The sequence below is a fragment of the Coturnix japonica genome, chromosome 2, assembly GCF_001577835.2.
Source record: "Coturnix japonica isolate 7356 chromosome 2, Coturnix japonica 2.1, whole genome shotgun sequence".
Taxonomy (NCBI): Eukaryota; Metazoa; Chordata; class Aves; order Galliformes; family Phasianidae; genus Coturnix; species Coturnix japonica.
This window is the reverse complement of record NC_029517.1, coordinates 8472103-8492952: the sequence shown is the minus strand read 5'-3', so window position 1 is coordinate 8492952 and position 20850 is coordinate 8472103. Positions and strand designations below refer to the sequence as shown.

Below are 20850 nucleotides of genomic sequence, written 5' to 3'. Positions count from 1 at the left end.
TCTCGTGTGGAAACAATTCTCCCCACTCCTCTCCTTTCTCTCAGTCAGATATGCTTCTTTGGTGTATTGAGCTTACAAACTAAATGTTCTTAATTCTATTTCTTTTGTTTTATTAGCAAGGGAAATTTGAACAAGGATGAAGAAGAGAAGAGAAAATATTCAGAAAATTCAGAAATAGAAGAAATTATTCAGATAAGTCAAAAAAAAAAATTATATTGGTTCCTGCCTGCACAAGCACCAGCAATTACCCATGTTGGGGTTTTTTTTTCATGACATTGTTATCAGCTCAGATCCTGGCGAGATCGCCACAGTTGTTCCACGATCAACATTTTCGCCATGGCCAATTCCCTCAGCGCTGAATACCTTTTTGAACGTATTCCAAACTATCAAATTTAGGCTTCAAAGCATTCCTATAGGGTACTTTCTCTCACGCGCTTCTAAACAGCCGCAACCAGAAGTCAGGCAGCTTCCATCCGCAACATCTAGCATAATCCCTCTGTCGATACCTGGCATCTTGGGCAATGCTTCCTAGTTGCGAGCTTTCATTTTACCATCTAGAGACAAGCTGTTGCCGTCCCAGCAGGCGAAGCAACCAAAGCAAGGATACCTCATCTTGACGCCATGTGAACTCCTTTCTTAGCCTTGGTCATTTCAGTCAGCTTCAGAGGTCGACAATAAGTTGATTTCCTCCTCATTGTCATCAGTCTCTTCTTCATGCCTCTTGCGTTTTGCCTTTGCTTTTTCGGTACTGCTCCATGCCCGGCACCTGCGTCTTCTTGCAACCCCCCCCTGTGCTTTCCTTCTTTCCTTCTAGACGCCGTGCGACACCCGTTTCACATGTTTCTTGCCTTTCCACAGGGGCAACTGATATTGCTACTGATGCCTATCCTGTGACTGATCAGAATTAATTTGGGCTTGAACTCAGATCGGAAACTCTCTCTCTCAGAATAGTATTGATACAAAGCACGGTATGCATAAGCCAAACCCCACATAAGTTTACCTCCTTAATCATCTGACCCAAATTACTCACTTAATTTCTTAGGGTCCCCTTAGGTTGTTCAGAGTTGAAATCCCATGACACTGCGGGTTCCCATGCTTCTAAGACTTTTCCTAAACCTTTCCCATATTCCCTGCCAGTCATCATTCTCTGTTTCTGAGCAGACTTCCGCATAGAACGAATGGCCATAGGAACATATATGCCATTCATTACATAGTGATAACATGATGCAAGTATGAACCCTATCTTCAGTTATTGAAAGGCGTGTGGAAATCTGAGAGTACAACCTAAATAAAAAGGTTTTTTTAGCCTGTACAATGAATTAAACATGCGTGGTGTTGTAAAAATTGCCTGTTCCATGCTGGGATTGCAAGTACTGGTAAGATTCGCAATTCCATCTAGGGATGCAAAGTGTTTTGTTAAGATTCACCAATTCCATTCTGCGATGTGAGTGCCCAAAATTCTGGACCATACCACCATCGTCATTAAAAAGTACCAGGCAGGTCTCATTCTAGTATCCACCTTATTAGGCTATATACCTGCACAATTTCCACAACACCAACATTATGGTGTTAATAGTTGACCAATACTTTAAAGATCATAATTTCTGTTCAATCCTTAAAACAGAGCAAACTGGAAATGAAAGTGGATTCATAGCTGCAGTGCTCTGTAAAAGTGTCAGAGCAGCTAGCTTGCTCTAAGGCGAGAAAAGAAATCCCTTTGGTTTTTTTCTACACAAAGTTAGAATAGCAGTGCTGAGATGTTTATCAGCAGGCCCTGAATGTGACAATTTGTTCTGTTATTTCAAGGTCACGTCCAGTGAGCAAGCTACGAAAAGATAACCACCTCCTAACGAAAGCTCTTTAAGAGTAAAGAGAGAGTCATTCTTAAAAGCTAAATAAGCTCTATGCCTCGCCATTCTCCACAAAAAATCTGTCACGGGTTACTATAGGATCTTACCTATGCCGTGACAGGGGAAAGCCACCCCGTGGCCCCCTCCCGGGCCCGGAAAGGAGGGAAAAAGGAGTGATAAAAACAGCGACAAATCTAAGCGAGGAAAGAACTTATTTTTACTAAATATGCCATATCGAAATACATAGATAGACACAATATAATATAATAAGGGCTAACAAAATCGAACGAAACAGAGAGAGAGAGAGTCCTGCCAGAAAACGTAGAGGCCTACTGTGAACTCTAGGCGACACGGCTGGAACGCTTCCCACTCTCGAGAAGTCAAGAGAAGAAGGAGCACTCCAGCCTGGGAACGAGATTATATAGAGTCCTGGGTCCCGTGGGGGACTTATCGAAGTTAACCCCTGTTGTTCTCTGGGATATGTAGTCTTCTTCTGTGGACTGCACATTCAACAGAATTATCCATACTTGACATGATGTTATGATGTGGAATACTGATAGCAAAATTACAAAATTACAAAACCATGACATCCATTTATTTAATTCCTTTAATGTCTTTACTCGCTTTTTCAAGTTCTGGAAGATCTGTCCCATGGAGCATCTTCTGGCTCGTCTGGAGGTTGATTCACGGCCCGTGTCACGGCGCATAGTGAATCTCTTGTTCAACTCCTTCCTGCCCGTTAACCAGCCTGAGGATGTGTGGTGTGAGCGCTGCATTACTTTGATCCAGATGAATGCAGCAGCAGCTAGAAAGTTCTATCAATATGCTCACGAGTATACTGCCGCCACCAATATAGGTGAAGTACAAAACATTTTGAGTCTTCTGTAGAAAATGAAAACTATTAATGTCTTTTAATCTGATAGTTGAAGACTTTTGGTTACAAGTGTTTGTACTGCAGAGAGCACAGCTGCATTTTATAAAAGTGCTGTGAGCCACGTGAGATTGGGAACATTTTGTTTCAGATGGATTCTGGTAGTGTAGAACATAGCAGTCAGCGTGGAGTGACTTGAGCAAAATGGAGGATCTGTCGCTCCTTGAGAGATTGTATCACCTTAGTAAGGTACTTCTGGACTATGTAGGAGCTTCCTCTGGTCCTACTTTGATTTTTTTTAATTTTTTTTTTCTTTGAATAGGTGTTTTTAACAATGAAGTTATAGAACCTGATGATAATGTTGGCTGTTTCTTTTCCATATTTGAGTCTATGAAACATTTGTCCATTTTTCCATTTTCTTTTACCAGGAAATTTGGTATATTTATTTCTAGCTATTTCTGCTTCAGTTGCCTGCTCTTCAGAATGGCTATCTAGCATTATACTGAGAAGCATTTACTAATGATGTTCTTAATAGTAAACATCTGATTTATTCTTATCATATTTAAATGTAGCTAAATTGATGCTAACTATTCGACGCTGCTTGAATGCCTGCATCCAGAAAGCAATGAAAGAGCATTTTGATGATGATGGTGAAGATGAAGGTGAAAAGGAGAACCAAAATGTAAGAAATGCTGCTTTATGATAAGTACTGGTAATGTTTGTCTGTGGTGCTGGATTTCAGATATAGGCAGTTAGTGGTGTGATGGAAATCTGAAGGAAAAATTTAGACATCTGTGGAGTTGGAAGGGGAAAACCACTAGCGTGGCACTTTCATGCCTTGAGATAGTAGAAATTCCACACAGCTCACAAAATAAGCTTGAAGGCATGTGGAGCACACTTAAAATGAATATTTCTCTCACTTCACACTTTATTATGTTTGTTTGATTTTTGCAATCAAGTGTTCAAAGAATACAGTGTAGCGGGATGACTCGAGTTCTATTTAGCTTGTGAATGAATCATGGAGTTGATGCTTTAAGATCAGCACAACACCTATGGGAAATGAATGTAAGAATTTTCAGTGTTTTGAAGCTTTATTTTAATGTAAATTTGTGTATTAGGACATAATATCATCTGTGTTTGTATTTCAGGTGTTGAATGATGTGTTGTCAGTAAATGATGTGGCCAGCATGGCAAGTTTATTGGAGATTACAGTGATTCTCTGGAGAAGTATTCACAAAGCGTTGGATCACAATGAAGATGCCAAAGATTACACCATAAGAAAGTTTGCTTCTGTGCTTCCTGAGTATTTAAAAGTATTTAAGGTAAAGAAAGCCTAGATTTTAACTTTTTCCTGTCACTGCTCTGGTATTTTCTTCTGATGTTATTTGTTGTGTGTTTTATCTATTTTCATGGTATTAAGTATGTTTTGTTGCTGTAAACAACAAGAAAAGCTATCCTCAGTTCCAGAATCTGGTGGATCATTATTTAAGTTGTTAGCACAGAGATATTTATCCAATAAGCTTCTCTGCTTGCACTGCCTTTTGTAGGACTCTGTTCTTCTGTTTTTGAAGTTTTTTCAACTTTTGGAAATAAGTCACTGAAGATGCGCCACTGTAAAATACTCTTTTCAGATGAGAGTCCACATGTATTGTACATTGTACTTCCTTCCTCCAAACCCTTCCACCACCATCACTTGTTATTATGATCCAGTTTCTCTTCAGCTGCTGGAACAGCCGAAACAGCTGAGGCTCCTTTGTTACTTTCTTGTGATTGTCTTCTGATAATTGGATTCTACTCTCTAACAGTCTTTTGATTCTTACTACTTAGTGTTCTAATCAGCCTTAGGTAATCAGAGCTGAGAGTCTGTTCATTTCTACATTATATTCTGCAGTACAGATCTAGCAAATACTCTTTCTACCCCGAAAATGTTTGGATTTGTCAAAGACATTCCAAGCCTTTTTTGGAAACCCTCCTCTGAAGTTCTGGTGATCAGGCAAGAGATCCAGCTTCAGCAAGCAACCTCTTGAGTGATATTCTTACAGTGAGTGAGCAGCTTGCATCTAAAACAATCTTGTCATCAGGAGCTTATTTTCTAGGAGACTACAGGTTGAGTCAAAGTATCTCTATCCTGAAAACCTACGTGCTTTTTTTGTTGTTGTTTAAAATGTTATTTTAAAAAATCAACTTTAAAAGATTTCAGCTCTTCAGATGTTAAAATGAATAATAATTTTATTTGATTGAACTCCTGAAGCGTGGACAACAGATACGTTATTTCTAAACAGTTTGTCACACTGGTCAGTTTCTGTACGTCGTATTTTGATGTGTTGTAACAACTTCTGGGGTATTTCTGTGTTAAATTTGTCAGTTGCAGATTGTAAGACGTGATGTTTTTCTACTTCCACCTCTAGTGAAATGAAATAAATGCTTAAATTGATATAATTGAATCATACTTTATCTCTTAAATTTTGCATGATGTCTGTATGTGTACGTCATTATAGTGCACCTTTTATTTCATAGGATGACCGCTGCATAACTCCATTGGTTATCCTGGCATCCTTTATGCCCCCTGCTGCTATTCCTACATTCAGGTACTATTTTTAAATCCAAAATGCGAGTGGCACTTGTTGACTTGTGTTAAATTTTTCACAAGCTGACATTTTAAATGCCCATTTTGATAGATTGGATAATTTGGGTAAACTTGTATAAAATAATCTGCTAAATAAATGTACCGAGTTGATAAAATCTGCATGGTATAAATATATCTCTGAGCCACCTGCGTGTCTCTTTTGGTGGTATATTACTTGATTATCTGTGAATAATTTCTACAATGATAAATATGAAGTTAACACATCTTTTTCCTTTTATCTTTTCAATCTAAGCTGTGGTGTGATCTCCAAACTCAGAAACATGGACAGTGGGGCTGACCAAAGCAAATACTCTACTCTGATAGACTGTATGTGTCGCTGGGGTCAAGTGAGCCATGTGTTGGAACTTGCCTGTGACTGGTTGTCAGACACGCTAACCCCAAAAAAGGTATGGAGACATCAAGGAATTGTTAGATTACATAACTGCGTTTTTCCTTTGTTGTGGGTTTTTTCTTTTTTCTTTAAGGAGCAGCTTCTCACATGCTGTATTTTCTTTCTTTGAAATTAACTGTAAAAATTGTAAAGTACTAACTGTACCTTACTAATGTTGTGCTTCCTTCTCCTTTAGAATGTTAAAACATCAGAACGGCGAGTACGTATCCACGTGACACATGAATCGAAGCCAGAATTAGCACTTGATTACATTGAATATTTATTGACTCATCCTGTTAATCGTAGTTACCTACTCTCTGTTCCTAAAAAGAAACTGAACCATCTTCTGAAAGTTCTCAGTGCTGCTAAGGTAGTGTTATCCTTACCACAAGCAATGCTTATAAAAGAGTGCATCATATTATAGATTGCCTTTCTCAAATTAAAGCTCTGGGAATACCTAAGTAGGCTTTGTTACAGCTTCTTCCCCTTCTACTTCAGACAGATGTTCTAAACTGGAAGTATATTATTAGTTCACAATTGTTTATCGGTGGCAAATTTTAATTGCTTTTTCACTTCTAGGTGCCTCTAATTTTTGTGATCCAGTGTTGAGTATTTGTAAGGAACCTGACTTTCAGAATGTAAGGAATAGTCTTGAAAATCAGTTCTAGCATTTCACAATTAAAATAATTGAAATCAGGCTTCTTAATTTTGCCTTTTTGTTTTTTTTTTTTTCCTTCTTATTTTAAAATCTTCTGTTTAAAAGTGTTGAGAAAAACACAACAAAACTTTTTTGAAAGATTTTTCTGGCAAATATAAATGTGAACTTTGATATTTCAGGAGATTCTTGGCTCAGTTCTGAAAACAATTGAAATGAATCGTGGTAGCTGCAATCAAGGAACTGGCTTAAGAGCCTTCAGCCTGTGTTGCAGGTTGAGTATTCATCTTCAAAACAAGGTATGTTTATACTTTATATTTCAGTATAAGCAGGAGTTAAAGCTGACAGTCTAAGGAAATTCCAAAAGAATTGGAATTCAAAAGTTTATAAACTTCTAATTTTGTTTTCCAGTTTTCGGAAGAAGGAAAAGATTATCTGTCACATCTGCAGGACATGGGAGCTTGGGTAGAAAGTCACATTTTACCTTTTCTACTCGCAAGTGAACAAGAGGATGGAATTTCAAAACAGAGTAATGTTCCTGAATTAATAATCCAGGTTAGAGGTCCCTTCTCACATAAATCAAACTACCTCCAGCCAAATAAGTGGTATATGTAAACTTCAGGTTTACAAACACTGTTATCCAAAATGTCCAGTGCATTATAGAGGATGATTTGGAAGCCCAGGAAGGTCATGTTATTGTAGAAGAGGTTTTAAATCTAATCGTGTTGGTTTGCTTTGCTTCCTTCTTTCCTTCCTGCTTTCCCAAAAGAAACAGGTAGAACTATATCCTGAGGAATTAATTCAGCATACTTAATTCTGGTACTGAGTACCAGGAAACATATCTATGGAAGTCAGCAGAGTGAGAGTGGGAGTTCCCTGGGAATTAATGAGGGAGTAGTGAGGAAGTGAGTCGTTCACTGACTTGGATTCGCACTGCTGCAGCCAAATGACTTTTAGAAGGCTCTAAAGAGGCATTAAGTAAGTGCTGTAGTTGTTCCTGGGACAGATTAATTGTGTGTTTAATAAGCTATTGTCTCTTTTCAAAATGAAATAATTGACATGCATGCTGCAGCTCTGGCTATTTGTCAAAAGATTGCGGTCATAGAATTCAATCTTACAGAAAGACAAGACACCAAATAAAGAATATGTACCAGAATTTCTAGAATGTGTTTGATCAATTTCCCAGGTCTGAACAGAAACCGAAAATGAATGTACTGATAAAAAATGAAATAGGTAGTTATCAACAACAGAACTGATATTCTGCATGATGAGTCAGTAATAATGTTCCTTGTTAGTAGGTACACAGAAGGCACGTGATTAGGTAATATATAAGCAAATTTTTAATTGTCTTCTGTTGTATTTCCCATATGTCTCACTTAACATAGTGCAGATTTTACCACTGAGCTGTGGGTCTTTTCAAATTCTAGTCAAGGGAAAGATTCGGACAAACTTTAATCACAGTCTGTGTCTTTGAATGGCCCAACTCATTGAAATGCTGGCTGATTAACAAAAGAGAATTAAATGATTCCTTGGATTTTATATTCTTATTGCTTCTCACTACTACTGAACTGTTGTTTTTTATAGTAATGTTTTTGTTCTGATTTATTTCTGCTTCTCTTTTCTAGGCCTATCTGTCAATCTGCAAAGATGTCATAATGGTTGGTCTTGGAAATGTCAAGTTTCAACTGCACTTTTTAGATATGGCACTTTCAGTAATACAAACAGGTACGAAATATAGTGCTAACATCAGCACCTTCACACACAATTAGGTGACATGTTTGTATATTGACAGAACTGTTGCTTTTTTGTTTTGTGGAATCTCTTTCTCAAAAAACAGTATTTATAGTTGATGCTAATATCATTCATATGGTGAGAAATAACAACAGCTTTTCAGCAAGTTGAAAACAAGCAGAGAAACTGTCCAGCATCTTATCATTGTTGGTGGCTGATGTTTTTTCCTTGCTGTTAAATTCCTGTTACATAATTGGTATGTCACACAGTAGTATATGTACATAAATATTTATGCACACTGATCTTATGTGTATCTAAGGAGACAAAACTGTAGTGCAGTTTAAATTTGGCTCACGTTTGGAAAGTTAAGTTGACAGCAGAGACAGAATTAAAGCTCAGTTCCTCCTCACAAAATAGAGTTTTATTCTGAATACATCAAGAAATTTTTTAAGGAACACTGGATTTATACTTAATTAAATACTATTTGAGATATATGAAAAGTAAAGCTGAAGGTGCTCAGAAACTAAATGCATCATCTAGGAAACTGTAGCTGTGTTTGTGGTATAGAAGTTTTGTTAAAAATTTGCATCTAAAGAATATCCCATTTCAGTGTGTATATTGCGGTATTTCTCTCTTTAGCCAGGGGTGCCTTTTGTACACCAATACTATTGTGTGCACTAAGAGAAATTACTGAAGCTTCTCTGACTCAGAGCACTGAGGTGGATGAAGTAGCAAATGTCCTCCATGCTGTTCAGACCATGTTCCAGAAGGTTTTAGAATGTGTTGCAAGCAGAATCAAGGAGCAGCCGGGAGATGGGATTCAGGTATTACTGTTAACATCGCTACCTTTATGTAGATGAATCCATGCTTGTACTCAAATGCAAAGTGATGTTACGCTTTGAGGTTGTTACTCCATTCATCTGATTTATATTATTAGTCACTTCTTCTAGTATTAATGTTTCCCCATCTCCAGTAGGTTCTTTAACCACTGTTGGTCTTGTGACAGAATTGCTAATAAACAAGAGAACAGTGTGTTATGTTGCCAGTGATGTACCCTATGAATGATCTACTGTACCAATTACCTACTCTAGCACTGTAGGTTAGGTCACAGGTTAGATACACTATTATTAACCTTCTTGTCAATGAAAATGGGCTTAATCCTGAGCAAGGGATTTGGTTATATATGTTCTGATCCTGAGAGAGATAAAAAACTATGGCTATTTCTGTTTGTTTCAGCATGAATTTCATCAGCTTCAACATGTGGATGATGTCCTGTAGTTCTTCAGACCATCCTATCTTCACAGAAAGTTTAGCTTCTTGCATTTCATAGCATAGAAGATAGTAGTAAGGTAGAAGGATCGCAGTGGAAGATATGACGATATGCTTATTAGGTCTTTTGAAATAAGGGCTTTTTTGGTTCAATCATTGCTTTGTTTGCTTTTGTCTGAAACTAGTGAGTAGAATTTTGACCTTTGTTACCGATTCGCCCTCCTGATGCCAAGTGAATGAGTACCACAGTGACTTTCAGGGTGTCATCTGCACTTCTTTGCAGACAGCGGTTTGTTGAAATATTTTCATCATTTTCATGTAATCTCAAGCAGCCAATCTGTTTCTCTTTGATTTCAGTTGATTCAGTCTATTCAAACGCCTCTTGGAGATTTCTTACACGCAGTCCAGTGCTGGCATTCATTTTGCCCAGCAGTTCACCAGAGTGTGTTCTCCACTCTCCTAGCTGCAGTACTGGCAGAGATCAAGTATGCGCTACAGGAGGTAAAGTTAATGCTGATTGCTTTTTAAAGGTTATATTGGAAGTAGAAAGCTGTGTTCAGGAAATGTGTTTTTCCTACCGCAGATGATGCTTTGTGTGTTATGGCGTGGAACAAATAGGATGTTTTATTTGCCATAATTTGATCTTAAAATGCATCTCTTGGATTTACAGACACATGTAAGATGCCTGTCTTGATACTTTGTTCAGTATCTGATTCTTGCAGAAAATTTTAGAAGTTAGGCAGTGTTGGGGGTAAACAACGTGGTCTTTTTTGAGAAGTTCTTTGTGTGTGTATTTGTACCGAGTCTGGCTTTGAAGGAGTTAATTTCTTTCATCGCAGCCCGTCTGCTGCTGTGGTTTGCGTTTGAGTTGAAAACAGCACTGGTGGTACACCAGCAATTTTGGCTGTTGTTAAACAGTGTTTGCACAGTGACAAACTCCCTCAGCCAAGACAGTTGACCCCGACTGACCACAGGCTCACCTCAGACCAGATAATGTGCTCAGCAATCAAAGTGCAGGGAAACAAGGAGGAAGAAGGATCATTTGTGGTCTTTCCAAGCAAGCATTATGCTCTCTGTCAGAGAGAGCCTCTTTCCAGCCTTGCTTTCCAGGAAGTGGCTTGATATGTGCCTATCATTGGCACAAAGGGAATTAATTTTGTATTTTGCTGTACAGGTATGTGCAGCTTTTATTCTAGTAAATCAAAACATGCGCTCTAAATACTTGCCATACTATTGAGAACTTCATACAAAAAGAGTTGGCCTGGGGAATCAGTGGCATCTAACTTTAAGAAATTGTGTTATATTCTTAAATATCCTTCGTGTCTTCAAGTTTATTTCTGTTCAGCATCCTGTGTGTTTATAAATAGTGACTGGTCATAGACTGGTACTCAGGCAGACTGTGGAGACTGTTTCCCGTGATGCTGTTTACGTGCTTCAGTTTTAGCCTAGATTTTATTTTTTGTTATTTTGGGCACTGCACAATTGATTTTAAGGTGTTCAAACTGTGCATGGGAATGCTGTTTAGGTCCTGTTTAGCGTTAACTACTGCAGTACAGATTTGCCTGGATATTTTCTGCATATATGTTAAGTTATTGACTGTTTCTTCTTTAGGCTTCCAGTGAAAAAGCTTTCACAATACCAAGGACAGTTTCAGACCTTCCACCTCTTTCAAGCAGCTTAATGGCAATCATTATGAAGTCTGTTAATGTGGTCAGGTAAATGTTTCTCCATTAAATTGTCCAAGGTTGCTAATAACACAGAATAGAACAGCTTTTGTGTATTCAATAACATTTTAATTTCTGAATTCAAATATGCTTTGAGAAACTGAAACTTCTTATTCAGTTCACCTGCATGATCGTAATCTTGGAGATATTGACTGCTGAGCTTTTTCTTAGTTTTAAATATCCAACAGTGCTTATTTACAAGACTGTTCACCTAACTGAGGTCTTTAATCAGACATCATTCCTTTTTAGATTCACAAGAAAGAATGGCTGTATAAAATTCAAAACCTTTTTCAAGTCCTGTACTTTGATAAAGGAGTTGTTCACTTTTTTTTTTAATTGGAAACACCTCAAATTAATTTTTATGACATACACATTTTAGAACAAAATGTTAATTAAACTCTGGGTTCCAATTAAGCTACAAGTAGAATTAGATTTAAAGGCCTGAGTTGTTACTGGCAATCCACCGGAGTCATATAATGTATTTTAAACTTCACTATGAATTGATTTTAGCAAGTTCACTATAAATTGTACAAATTGCATTCCAGTGGTTACAGTACTTTTTTCAGACTGTTCTTTCCAAAATATTCCACAAGCTCTTAATTTCTCAGACAAGCTACTTATTCTATGGGAAAACTTTCTTTTCTTCCCAAGCAATGTATGAACTCACACTCAAAGTCCCATAAGAAGCCTGTAGTTGTCCATCACCCCATAAGCACACATTTGCCCTATATGGTATCTTCAAAGCTATGGTGGTGGTGTAGTATAATCACAAGCTTGTTCTGTTCTGTTTTGAAATAAACATGATTTAGAAAGTATATTTACATTTTTTTTTCCCTTAGGTCATTTTTAAATGAATTACTGGAATGCATTCTATCTGAAGAAATTGAAGGGATTTTTAGTCTTACGTCTGTGGTATGCACTGTAATTGTAATTAAAGGTCAGTCAAACCCATTTTGTACCATATGTGTGTGTGTGTGTGTATATGTATATATATATATATATGTATATATTGCTGGTATAATATAAAAAGCCAATTCAGCAGGCACTAAGGCCTATCACTTGTACATGATGGTATTAAGGTTTGGACTTACAAGTTTTGTAGTGAGTTGGAAAATACGACTGCTCACTCATAGGGTCCATCTCTATATTTTGGTTTAGTGAAACACACATTAATTTAGGGCAGTAAAAATCTAGTCATATCTAATCTTTTATTAAAGTGCTGTGGGTTTTTTTGTCTTTTTAAAAGACACACTATGAAAATGTGCAAAAGGGTTTGGGTTTTTTTTTGGTGAAGTGTTATTTTTGTTCAGCGTTTTAACATAATCCTATTTCAAATAGGTAAGCACAAAACTTCACTTCTAAAAGATGTTGCACCTGTCATTCAGAGAAAGCTTATAACTTACAAGGAAGCTGCCACAGAAGAATCTAACAATACTGAAAGGTAAATTTGCTATTGGAAATGAACACTAACCTCTCCTATACCCTTTCTGTTGTGTTTATAAAGCAGCTGAAGCATTCTGAATGATCACACATTTTAAAATAGGGGGTAAAAACCTTGTGAGACACTGAGTTCAGCACAGTATTAAATTTACTGCCCATGTCTTGACTGTGATTGTAATCATTACACATTTAGTTTAGTTTGGATTTGGGTTTTTTTGGGAGGGGGTGGGAAGCATTTAATTTGAATGTGTTATGACTTCATCCCATATATTGCAGTACTCACTGCAAGTAAGATTTTCACAGTACTGACTGCTACTTGGGAATCGTGCTTTAGCTAGTTGTTCAACAAAGTTCTTTTGGTTGAGACCTACCTTAGAAAAAAAAAATTAAGCAAAAATTAACCTTTTTTTTTTTTTCTGTTAAGTTACATAATACTGGGTTACCAAGTGTTATACCAACATATTTTTTTTTAAATGATAATTATATACCGGTAAGGAAAGGCTAGAAGCAGAGTATTCAGTTTGCAATTCTTTAATCAAGAAAAGGCTGAAGATTAATAGCATATCTTAATGTGATTAAATAAATAGGCACATGAGAATGAATAATTGCAGCCTCTTGAGTGCACTAGTGACTATAAATTTCAGTAAGAACACAGATAATTGCTTTATGAATGTATGTGAACCTTTATGCCCCAGCCTAGAAGTTGAGGCAGATGAAGAGCATAAGGTACTACACAGTGATTAGTTTTATGATGGGTGAATGGCTGCCTTCTTATCATAAAAAGCCAGTTGCAGATAAAATCCAGAGCTTATGAATACAAACATGATGGTGGGAAGTGTTCATAACGAGAATCTGAATTACAGAATGATAACAAAAAATTCTGCAAAGCTCTGTGATAGCTTTTGAATTTGTGAGAATTATAATTGTACAGTAAGAACACCCACAAACACGTTGAGTTGGTGTTTATTTTTTTCTCCCTATCACAGGAAGGTAAACAGATTCATGTTGGTGAAGGTTAGGAGAAAGTTGTTCAATTATTAGTTTTTCTAGGATTAATGTATTATGTTTGTGCTTTCTTAGACATTATTGCAGAACAGGCTGGGCCTGTAGTGTTTGTTGACATGCCCCTTTTAGTGCTCTAGTTGCACTGTGCTCTTGTATTATTACAGTGGGATTGTACGGGCTGAAACGTGCACTCTTCTTTGTAAGTTTGTTATTAATGTATTTTCCCACTTTGCTTACCAAACCTAAAAATATTAATACTGGAATGCTGCAAGTTAGATGTTTGATGGGTACTCTGTGCACAGCGCCACAAACAAGTGGTGTCGCACTGATGCTAAAACTTATTGCTGTGTTTTAACCGATACTTCATAGTGTTCGTAATATTATTGCTTCTATTATCTTATAGTAACTTCAGTGGACTGCTTTATGTAATGCCCGGGTATACTAGGAAATGGCAAGATGCTGTAATTTCCCAAGAGACCTGTCATTCTACACCAGCATCTTAAACTTAGAAGTAATCTATTACATATTAATGAAAAAAGAAATGGTAAAAACCTGTCCTGTGGACTAAAAGCGCTGCTGTTAAGCAAGGAATTGTTACACTAATTTAGAAGCAAAACTTTTCATTATAAATTAGTCTTCCCTCCTCAGCTGAGCGAGCAGTTTAAGAAGGCCCCATGGGTTTAAAATTGCTGTTCAGTGCACTTTAAAATTCTGGACAGCATATTGTATATTGAGAGAATTTCCTCAAGAGTAATAGCACGCACATTAATTTAGTTTATAAAATGCAGGTATTTATTTCTAGCCAAAAAAAACACTAATAAAGCTGCCAATGCAGTGATTTGGAGGCTAGAAAAAAAGTGTTCCATGCTCTTCGAAATGAATCTGCTTTGAAATAATACCTTTTTTCCTGGTATTCTGTAATGACTTTAATTAGCATCTCAGTATATGGATGCTAGAATTTAAACAGAGCAAATGAAAAAGTTTTTCTTTAGTATTATCACTTAGCTGGCTTCCCACTCTTCTTTTTGCGCTCTCTTTGCATCTATGAATGATTCTTGCATTATTTTGTAGTATAATTTTTGTGTATGATTTGTTTGCTACGTATCAACAAGATCACTATGTTTATACCTAGAAAAACTGCCTTAAGCTTACCTGTCTGGGCACGCCTGCAGTCATACTGGTAGACAGGTTACTGTGTGCAGGTTGGTCCATTCTGTTGCTGGTACATAGCCCAGCTATGTGCCCAGAAGTGATGTTCTATTAGCCTTAAATTATAACAAAAAATATAGAAAGTAGCACTGTGCAGAGGAACACAGTACTTAACTAATGATAGTCATTTAATAGCACAGTTTAATCTTAGATTATTTTGTCATTTGAGGTCCATAATTTCTTGAATCACAGAATCACCGAGGTTGGAAAAGACCTCCAAGATCATCCAGTCCAACCACCCACCCATCACCAACAGTTCTCACTAAACCATGTCCCTCAACACAACATCTTGAACACCTCCAGGGTCGGTGACCCCACCACCTCCCTAGGCAGTCCATTCCAGAACCCAACCACTTTATCAGAAAAGCAGTATTTCCCAACATCAAAGCCTATTAGCATCTTAAAGGAGAAATATGTGACACTACCATGGCTGTAGAAATTCGGGATGATATAACAAGCAATATACTGCTTTGTCTGTTGTATGTCTGGTTTTGGTGTCTCTTAACGAGTGCCCTGCCTCATTGTGATAAATATCCGACTGCTTCTTGAGTGTGAGTCTGTAACAACAATAATACTACAGTAGCTTGAAGGATAAAGTTTATAGGGGTTAACACTGAAATAATGAAGTAATGGTCTGGCAGAAGACCAAAGTCCTTCTGTCTACATAGGGTATCGTGGAGCATTACTAGATGAAGTTGTGTTCAAATGCAACTACAAAGGCACCCCTGTGAGTGACAGTTCCAGGGAATGTAACAAAATAAAAGGAGCCTTCCAAATGGAAGTTCCAAAGCTGACTTTTGAGACTGTTTAGGAATAATGTGAAACAAAAGAGAAAGAAAGCGACGAATGTGGGTTTACAGGCAGCTGAAGGAGGAAATTGTTAATAAGGAAAAGACAATGCTCAGGCTTGGGGGGAAAAAATGAACACAGTTGAGGAAAAAAATTACAAAGAGAGAAGAATTTAGTAAATTAAACTGATTTGTTGTAGATTACAGCTAGAGATGGTCAGCAGGAGAATGGACGAGCTGAAGAAAAACAGCTGTTTCAAAAGTAATTTTGTAAAGGGATATTTATTTTTTTAATAGAACAGGTTGCCAAAGAAATGGGCTATTTACCTGTACTCTTTTGCAGTCAAGTAGATGAGGACTGATGTCAGTTGTCTAACTGTGCCATGCACTGTTTTATGCTGTTTCAGAATTCTGTACGAATCGTCTCAGAAAATTTTGGATGAACTTCTGAATCCTTGACCATGTGGAAGCTTCTGTCATGAAAACCAAAAGATACATTGTTTAAAAGGAAGTATTATATAGTAAATTTATTAATTGTTAAGATTTATTTTCTGCTATTCTGTACAGTTAAGAAGACAAAAAAGCATAGGAGTGTATATAGAAATCATGCAGTATTAAAGATTGTCAGAGACCTTTAAGAAGGTTGTTTGTATAAATTTCATTGCGGGGGGGAGAGTAAAAATCACTATCTTGTTTTTATCTACTAGAGTAGATAGTAGAGTTCAACCCTGACACATGCAAAGTCCTCTACCTGCAATGGATAAATTCCATACTGCAGCAGAAGAGCAATCTCATTGCTGTCTTCATCTACGCGATAAGGGTTTGGAGAAGACTTTTCTCAGAAGTAGAAATCAAGGAAACGAGGCAATGGATGCAAGTTGCAGCAAGAGAAATTGGACATGTGACAGTTTTTTCCTGGTAAAAGTGAAACAAAACAACAGGAACAGGTTTGCCAGAAAGACGGTGCAAGATCCATCCCTGGAGCTGACAAGAACTCAATTGGCCAGTGTGACTTCCTCTCAATTTAAATAAGCTTAATTGTTTTGTATTTGGCTTTTCTTACAAATTAATACCACAGGCGATGCAGACGTGTAAGCCACTTGTTTAGCTTTTTAATGTGAACAGCTGCTCTCTTGAAACTAGTAATGCAATGTTGATTGCAGAATGTTGTTTTGCTTTAACTGAGGCATGTATAAATTAGATATATCAAGTTCACAATGCTATGTTTTTGCCTGTTTTAGGTCTACTGGGCAGCCCCAGAAACTGATTCAGGTAGGGACTTAAAAGATGGCAAACAATGACTATCTTAGACTTGGATATCTCATGGTTGTCTACGAAGTGGGATGGAATGCTTCTCATTTAGTGCTTACACAAATGGCTCGTTGACATCTCCAGTGTTACTGAGTGGCACTGGCACTGAAATCAGTAAATTTACCTGAATTAAGTCAGACTTTTAATTCTTGATTAGGATCTGTGCACAGTGCTCTTCTGCCATCTATCTAAACAGGCATCTTTGTAGTACATTAATCTTCAGTGTAGAAGCTTACATAACTGGAATGTTGATATTTAAAAATAATCACATCCTTAGTAAACTGTCAGACTTTGCAACAGTAAAGTCAGTGCATATGCTTATAGAGAAGTGAATTCCAGATTTACTTTCTCCACAACAGTAGCCCAAGCCAAAATCTATCCTGCCACAGCAGGTAGCTGTAGATCTGCCAACTGTTTATCTATCAACATCTTTTTAGAAACTGGGTGTCCTTTGGCCTTCATTCTTCTACATCTGCTAACAGGCAGGTGTTCCTGTAATGACCTTTTAAATCTTCTGATTATACAAATTAGGTAACGAGTATGTAAATCACTATAGATTTTTCTTCCGCTTTTGGACTTTTGCTATTTGCTCACACTAGATGATAAGAATTACTGCCATTTTGTTCTCCTCAGTCTCTAACACTGCTTTTTCAGTTGCATTTTGTTTTTCTTGATGGACTAACTGTTACGGACCCAGTATTCCAGGTCCTGAAATAAAGATAACTGTCAACAACAGAAATAGGCAGATATATTCTGAGGAACTTGGAGGTGAGGTTGCCAAGAAGGATTAAGAAAGCTTGAAGACGAACCTTTGTCTTCCTGGTGGCTGATGCTCAAGTGGTGCTCCAGGGGGTTGAAATAGTTCTACAGTAGCAGTGCTGATGTAGATCTCAAGATCCAACCCAGCTCTATTATAGCTCCTCTCCTAGCTGAAAAACCATTGGTTTTCTGCAACACAGGCACTGATCTCTGAATTCCTTGTGACAAAATCTGTCATGTGTTTTCTCCTTGGGTCTTTGTAAATTTTCCAACACTGTACTCAGATTTTACTCGATTTTCTCGCTGCAAAATAAGATTTGTCGAACTGTTACATCCTTACAATGTTCTTGTTTTCAAGATATAAAGTGTCCATTTCTTAAGTTTCATTAGCTTTTTGAAACTTGTAGATCAACACATTTTATCTTGCTAATTGAGAGTGCCTTTGCAGTATTGCTGGGGGAGAGGGACTGGTGTTTGCTTATTGTTACAGGGTGACTGATATTGAGTTTATTTGGCTTTCTATACTATCAAAACTGTATGTAATAGAACTTCCCACAGTTTTCAGACGCACTGAGATCTGTTCAGTTTTCCTAGAGGATAACTTTGACTTTGGTTAATAAAATTGTTTGAAATATGACCAATATAACATCATTCTAAGATGCTCTTTGGGCAGTTTGCCTTGGCAGTCGTTGTTAACATACAACTACCTGAAGAATAAGTTTTCTAGTCAGAAGTTGTACCTATAAATGGCATGCTTATGGTTCTCCCCATACGTGTATACCCAGATTAAGTATTTGGTGAAGAAATGAATTTCTTTAAATGATTTCATGAATCTTATCTTCATTAGTTTGCTGTATTTGTTAGGGGTTTGGTCCCATTTTTTGAGAACAAAGTTAGTTTGCTCTGTTTTCTGGCTGGGAAACAAGGCCCAGCAGTCTTCCATCTATAACAGCTTCAAGTGATGAGCTGAAGGAAACCCAGGGAAGATCTCAAGCTTACTCCTTAGCAAACAAAAATGTCTTCAAGTGTGGATCCAACTGCACAACCTTTGAAGCTTGCCAAGGAAAAGGAAAAATAAATCTGTTTTGTACCTGATGTTTAATCTAATGATAGCTGCAATTCACTTTGCATTCCTATTTGCATGTACTGCTGTTAAGTGCTTTGAGGTCTTCTGGCTTAGAAAAGGAAATCAGAGAGACTAATTTTGAAGACACATTCATCTCTTGGTAAGCACTTAGCAAAAAAAATATCATGAGGACTGTGATGCAAAATGAATTAACTTGCACTGTTATTCCCTGATCTGCTTCTATTGTGAATGAAGACCACTTGCCATTTCCTTCCATGGCTGTACTGAGAGCAGCAATAGTTGCAGCTGACTGTTCCAGCTGGCACAGCGTGTTTTGGTACTTTTATCTCGACGATTAGCTGCTCAAGGACAGCTTTCAGGAGTAGCCTTTCCCTTTTCCCAGGCAGCCAGCAGTTCTCTTAAGCCATGGCAACTAGGCACATGTTTATTCTAATGTACTTCAGATAATAAGAGTTCTTAGTCCTGGGCTCTGTTCAGCCACCTGGCTGAGCATAACCTTACTCACAGCCCTAGGCTTCTAGCGGCTATGTAATTTAATTGTGCTGTAATTGTAGCTTTAGTTTAGCCAGAAGTCATTGGAGTCTTTTTCACAAGGTTACATCGTTCAGCAGACATTCCTTACATCTTCTCTAATGCGTCTTCTAACCATGGGTTAATACATCAGAGGCCTGGGGAAGCTGCAGAAATTGCGTGCATTATAGTACTGATGGAACTTCAGCAGTGGAAATGAACCTTCTGCTCTGTCAGTCAGCAGTTTTTCCAGGCAGTACCAGTGGCAGTTCTGTTGCTGTTACTTTATTTCTCCTCACGACTTGGAAGTAGAAGCTGTTACCAGCTTTTATCTGGTTTGATTGGCAGAGGACAACATTGCTATTGTAAAAGTAAGACTTCTCAAAGTTATGACTTCACAAGTCTTTCCTTTTCATTTATGTTACTTCAGATTTCATGTTACTAAATTCTTTCTATGTAACATTCTAGTCCTGTTTTTGATTCTGCTGCAAATAAGTTACAAATACTTACAGTGTGCGTGCGGTGCTGTCATTAATGACAATATCATATGAGGTGCCTTTCCAAAACATCATTAGTAATTCTTTTTAAACCAAATCTATTTCCCTCTTCCATTCAATTAGTCCCTCACCCTCCTGTAATGATTCCTGTAATAATCCTTGTTCTGGTTTTAATATTGTTTTTACATGCTACACTAAGATGCTTTGTTGTAAAGCCTTCCATTTAAACCATTACATTTTAGCAGTCCTTGCTGGTAAGGCACAGGAATCCTGTAGGGCCTTATGCCTACCTCAAGGAACAGATAGGACAGAGCCAGCCCAGCTTCCTTCTGGGTTCTTTGCCTATATGATGCCATATGGTTTTTTGCCTCGTGGGGGAATTATTAAATGCACAAATTGTGCTGGTCATATGAATAAAGAATATTGATCTGGCGTTCTTTTCTTTTTGTTCCTAATAGAACAATTCCTACTTGCTAATTACCTAAAATGGCACCTGAATGCCAGCTTAATATCAAGAAATGTCAGTTTCATACGCTGACCTTTCTGAAATCTTGCCATGCTTATTAAAAGAGGCGTGCATTAGCAACTTCATTTTCTTAAAATAGCATCTAAAGTAAAAATGCAGCATCTCTAAGAGGTTACAAATCCAATTAGACCAAGAGGATACTTAAAAAAAAAAAAAAAAGTGAGTTTAGTCACTACTCAAAGCTATTTAAGGTCAGCATGACCGGAGTTATCCCACTGCTCCAATGAGGGAAAAGCTCCTTTGGGTGAGCGTGACCTTTTTTAGTCATCATAATGACTAAAGCAGTGTCCTTTATTTCTAAGTGACCGTCCTTAGTGACAAAACTAAGAGTTCTCCCTCTCAGACTCTGTCCCCAGACTTCCTTTGATGGACCACTGCTCTTGATCTGCAGGATGGCTGCTTCCACGTGGCCATTTGCCAATTACATGTAAAGTTCTGTTACAGTGCAAGCTGTTTCTGTCAATGGCCTTTGGCCCACCACCAGGACAGGCAGACAGATCCACCCACATACAGGAGCTGCTGGGGGAGTGCCCTGTGTGCGGAGCACAACAACCTACCTTCAGATATTTCAATTTTGTGGATCTTTGCAATAACATTTAAA

The 20850-nt window shown here is 37.6% G+C and overlaps 1 protein-coding gene across 2 annotated transcripts in view; it reads left to right on the top strand.

Annotated features, from left to right (window-relative positions):
* NCAPG2 (non-SMC condensin II complex subunit G2) overlaps window positions 1–20155 on the top strand; it is a 39412-nt gene extending 19257 nt beyond the window's left edge. For both annotated transcript variants that reach the window (XM_032442983.1, XM_015853041.2), the window contains 15 exons: window positions 2484–2706; window positions 3294–3403; window positions 3870–4043; window positions 5239–5309; window positions 5601–5754; window positions 5935–6108; window positions 6576–6692; window positions 6805–6948; window positions 8019–8118; window positions 8764–8948; window positions 9751–9894; window positions 11005–11108; window positions 11957–12054; window positions 12456–12558; window positions 15967–20155. In XM_032442983.1, coding sequence (XP_032298874.1) covers window positions 2484–2706; window positions 3294–3403; window positions 3870–4043; window positions 5239–5309; window positions 5601–5754; window positions 5935–6108; window positions 6576–6692; window positions 6805–6948; window positions 8019–8118; window positions 8764–8948; window positions 9751–9894; window positions 11005–11108; window positions 11957–12054; window positions 12456–12558; window positions 15967–16018 — 1953 coding nt within the window. In that variant the 3' untranslated portion in view covers window positions 16019–20155. The remainder of the gene's footprint in view (window positions 1–2483; window positions 2707–3293; window positions 3404–3869; window positions 4044–5238; window positions 5310–5600; window positions 5755–5934; window positions 6109–6575; window positions 6693–6804; window positions 6949–8018; window positions 8119–8763; window positions 8949–9750; window positions 9895–11004; window positions 11109–11956; window positions 12055–12455; window positions 12559–15966) is intronic.
* Window positions 20156–20850: the final 695 nt, after the last annotated feature.